The 3,034-nt window shown below is 32.8% G+C and overlaps 2 protein-coding genes across 2 annotated transcripts in view; both read left to right on the top strand.

Annotated features, from left to right (window-relative positions):
• Positions 1-439, top strand: part of LOC101515411 (rho GTPase-activating protein 4) — a 4,155-nt gene extending 3,716 nt beyond the window's left edge. The window contains exon 6 of the mRNA XM_027332719.2: positions 1-439. Coding sequence (XP_027188520.1) covers positions 1-75 — 75 coding nt within the window. The 3' untranslated portion in view covers positions 76-439.
• Positions 440-1,376: 937 nt separating this feature from the next.
• LOC101515087 (signal recognition particle subunit SRP54, chloroplastic) overlaps positions 1,377-3,034 on the top strand; it is a 6,558-nt gene continuing 4,900 nt past the window's right edge. The window contains exons 1-6 of the mRNA XM_004494143.4: positions 1,377-1,576; positions 1,650-1,785; positions 1,948-2,015; positions 2,109-2,210; positions 2,781-2,935; positions 3,029-3,034. The exon at positions 3,029-3,034 is cut by the window's right edge and continues 70 nt beyond it. Coding sequence (XP_004494200.1) covers positions 1,454-1,576; positions 1,650-1,785; positions 1,948-2,015; positions 2,109-2,210; positions 2,781-2,935; positions 3,029-3,034 — 590 coding nt within the window. The 5' untranslated portion in view covers positions 1,377-1,453. The remainder of the gene's footprint in view (positions 1,577-1,649; positions 1,786-1,947; positions 2,016-2,108; positions 2,211-2,780; positions 2,936-3,028) is intronic.

The following is a 3,034-nucleotide window of genomic DNA, read 5'->3' as shown; positions in this document are numbered from 1 at the left end:
GTGGAGAAGACTAGGGGAATTGCACTTATTGGACGAATAAATTCAAGATCTGAGTTGGCCGAAGCTTGGCGTTGAACGTGAAAAGGAATATGTTTTTTTTCTTATCTTGCTGTCTGGGGGATGGAATGGACGACAGAAGAAAATTCGTACTCCAAAAATATTTCTGCAAATGTCAGTTGCATCGTTGCCGATGTCGTAGTGGAGTCATTGCATAAGGTCTTTCTGGGAAGGGAAGGGATGACAAGGGTGTAAAGTGGTCTGTGCGCGTTACCACGTTGATTTGTTGTGTGTTTTTCTGTTATATGTTTTCGGGCGAAGTTCTTAACCATGTTGTTCATTCTATTTCATTAACAACCCCGCATAGTACTTAACATTTGTTTTCTGGGTTCCTGAATGATAGAATTTGATGATTTGGAGAATTGCTTGTTACTTTCTTTCACCTTTGTTCCAATGAATTTAAGTGTATATTTTGAAGTCATGTTTATCCTTTTAGGGCAGCAGTGTTGCCACTCCCTCCAAAAATAGAACACTATGAGGGTGCCCAAGCTTGGTAAACTGAAAGAAAAATTCTATTTAAACTGATACTAATATGCAATTAATTGCACCAACTACCCTTCAAAAAGTAAAAGAATCATGCCTAAGTTTCTATTGACTCTGATGTGAACAGTCGCATGCTTATTCTTTCGTTTAGTTATGTATTCACTTTCGATTCAAATATCAATAAAAGATAAACAATGTATAATATGGAATATAAACAAAATTTTAACTAACTTTTACCCTATTAAATGTCATCATTCCCAAAATAGAGAATAGAGAACAAATGAGATGCACTATTGATAATAATAAATAATAATTTATCGTAATAACAAATAATTAGACAATTGACTGTATTTAATTTAAAAATTGTTTAATATAAGGTGACAAATTGAATGATAATATAAAATTATTTTATATTGTTAGTGTATCTATCTCTTTTAATCTCTTCCCAAAATATCCTCTAACTAGTTGAGATTTTATTTTTTTAATAGTTATCTAATTTTTATTTTCACGAAAGTACTCCTAAAAAATTAAATGAAGGGAAAAAATAGTTTGAGAAATACAATTATATTTTCATTATATGAAAAAATGAAATTATTAATAGTTTTAATTGATGTGATTTTTTCCCACTTATATTTGAGTTGGACAAGATAAATCCATTTTAAAAAAGTAAAAGGTATTAAATACTTGTATACTGTAGCAATTTAGTAAGTTTATTTATTAAATCACGGACAGAACTGAACTTATTTATTTTCATAAAAAAATAATTATATTATAGATTTAATTGAATTGAATACTAATATTCAACAAGTAATAATAAAATGAAGATTGTGAAGTGAAAGAATTAAAAATGGTAGTGTGTTGTGGATAAAATATAGATTTTAGATAGATAGCACTAAGTACTGAGCTGGTGGCGATGGAAGCCGTTCTAGCATCCTGCCATTTATCGACGCCTTTCTCTTCTCACAATCGAACCACATTCTCCTCTTCCAATTCGATCAATTTTTGCTCTTCCCTTTCTTTCAGGAACTCCTTCGCGGTAACCACCATGCCACGTCACCTACTATTCTCATTGCTTACTCCAATTCATAATTACTATTATTAATTTGCAGAAAGATATATGGGGTTTGGTACAGTCGAAGAGCGTATGTGTTAGAAGAACAATGCGTCCAGTTTTTGTGAGGGCTGAAATGTTCGGACAGTTAACCACTGGTCTTGAATCTGCTTGGAACAAGCTCAAAGGAGAAGGTGTCTTTCTTTCCTTTTTTCAATTCAACAATGATTACTTTCCAATTTCTATCAATTAATTACTATCAAGCATCCAAAAGGACACGGCACTTATACTCACACATAAATACTGCTAACAATTTCAGAAAATTGAAGTGACTTAATGTAATTTAATTTGTGCAGAGGTTTTGACCAAAGAGAATATTGTGGAGCCTATGCGAGATATCAGGAGAGCTCTTTTAGAAGCTGATGTATGATTATGCTGATTTGTTTTTTTATTTTTTATTTTTAAATTTGAATACTTTTGTTAGGTAACATAATGTGCCTGCATGCTGTGTTGGCAGGTAAGTCTTCCTGTTGTAAGAAGGTTTGTGCAATCTGTTACTGATCAGGCTGTGGGTGTTGGAGTCATTAGAGGCGTCAAACCTGATCAGCAATTGGTTAAGGTTAAATTCATTTATTGCCGTTGCATAATGTTGTTTACTGTATTAGCATTTCTGTCTTGTTTAAATTAACATTGCTAAATTCTAAGGTTCAATTGTACGGTATTAAATTTGCATTTAAATTCAACTGATTTTGCTCTTACTTTCTAAAAAAACAATTGGTGATTCTTAAACTGCATTTGAAATGCGTTGTGGGGCACTCTAAAGTGGACAATCACCACAAATGAATGTATATTTCAGGTTTTTCTTGATAGCATCTGTTTGTAATTCACTTATAGCGAAAGCGAGAGAACTTGTTTGGATAAAATAACATCAACTACAGTTATTTTTGTAGGCAAATGCTAATGAGTGCCATAAGGGAGTTGTTTAATAAATCTAAAATAGTACGTCTTTATCGAAAGTTGTGTATTCAATGTATTGGAAATTGATATACTTACCTTTTTTTTTAACAAATAATTATCTTATTTAGAATCCTTAAACAATGCCTTTAGAGCACTCTTTAACAAGGCCCATTCTTTTCACACTGAAGTTCCATACAAGAACCAAATGGGTGCTGATTGTTGGGTTTTGTAGATTGTTCACGAAGAACTTGTAAATCTAATGGGTGGAGATGTCTCTGAATTGGCTTTTGCCAAAACTGGGCCCACTGTCATTTTGTTGGCTGGACTCCAGGGAGTTGGGAAGACAACTGTGTGTGCAAAGTTAGCAAATTATCTCAAGAAACAGGTGTATTTCCAGTCTCCTTCCACATGCTTTATCACCCGGTGATATTTTTTAGTTCCTTCACCTTATTGAAACAAATAATATTAATCTGATCTCAGGGAAAG

The sequence above is a fragment of the Cicer arietinum genome, chromosome 3 (assembly GCF_000331145.2).
Source record: "Cicer arietinum cultivar CDC Frontier isolate Library 1 chromosome 3, Cicar.CDCFrontier_v2.0, whole genome shotgun sequence".
Lineage (NCBI taxonomy): Eukaryota > Viridiplantae > Streptophyta > Magnoliopsida > Fabales > Fabaceae > Cicer > Cicer arietinum.
Note: the sequence above shows the minus strand (reverse complement) of the source record. Positions and strands in the feature narration are given on the sequence as shown.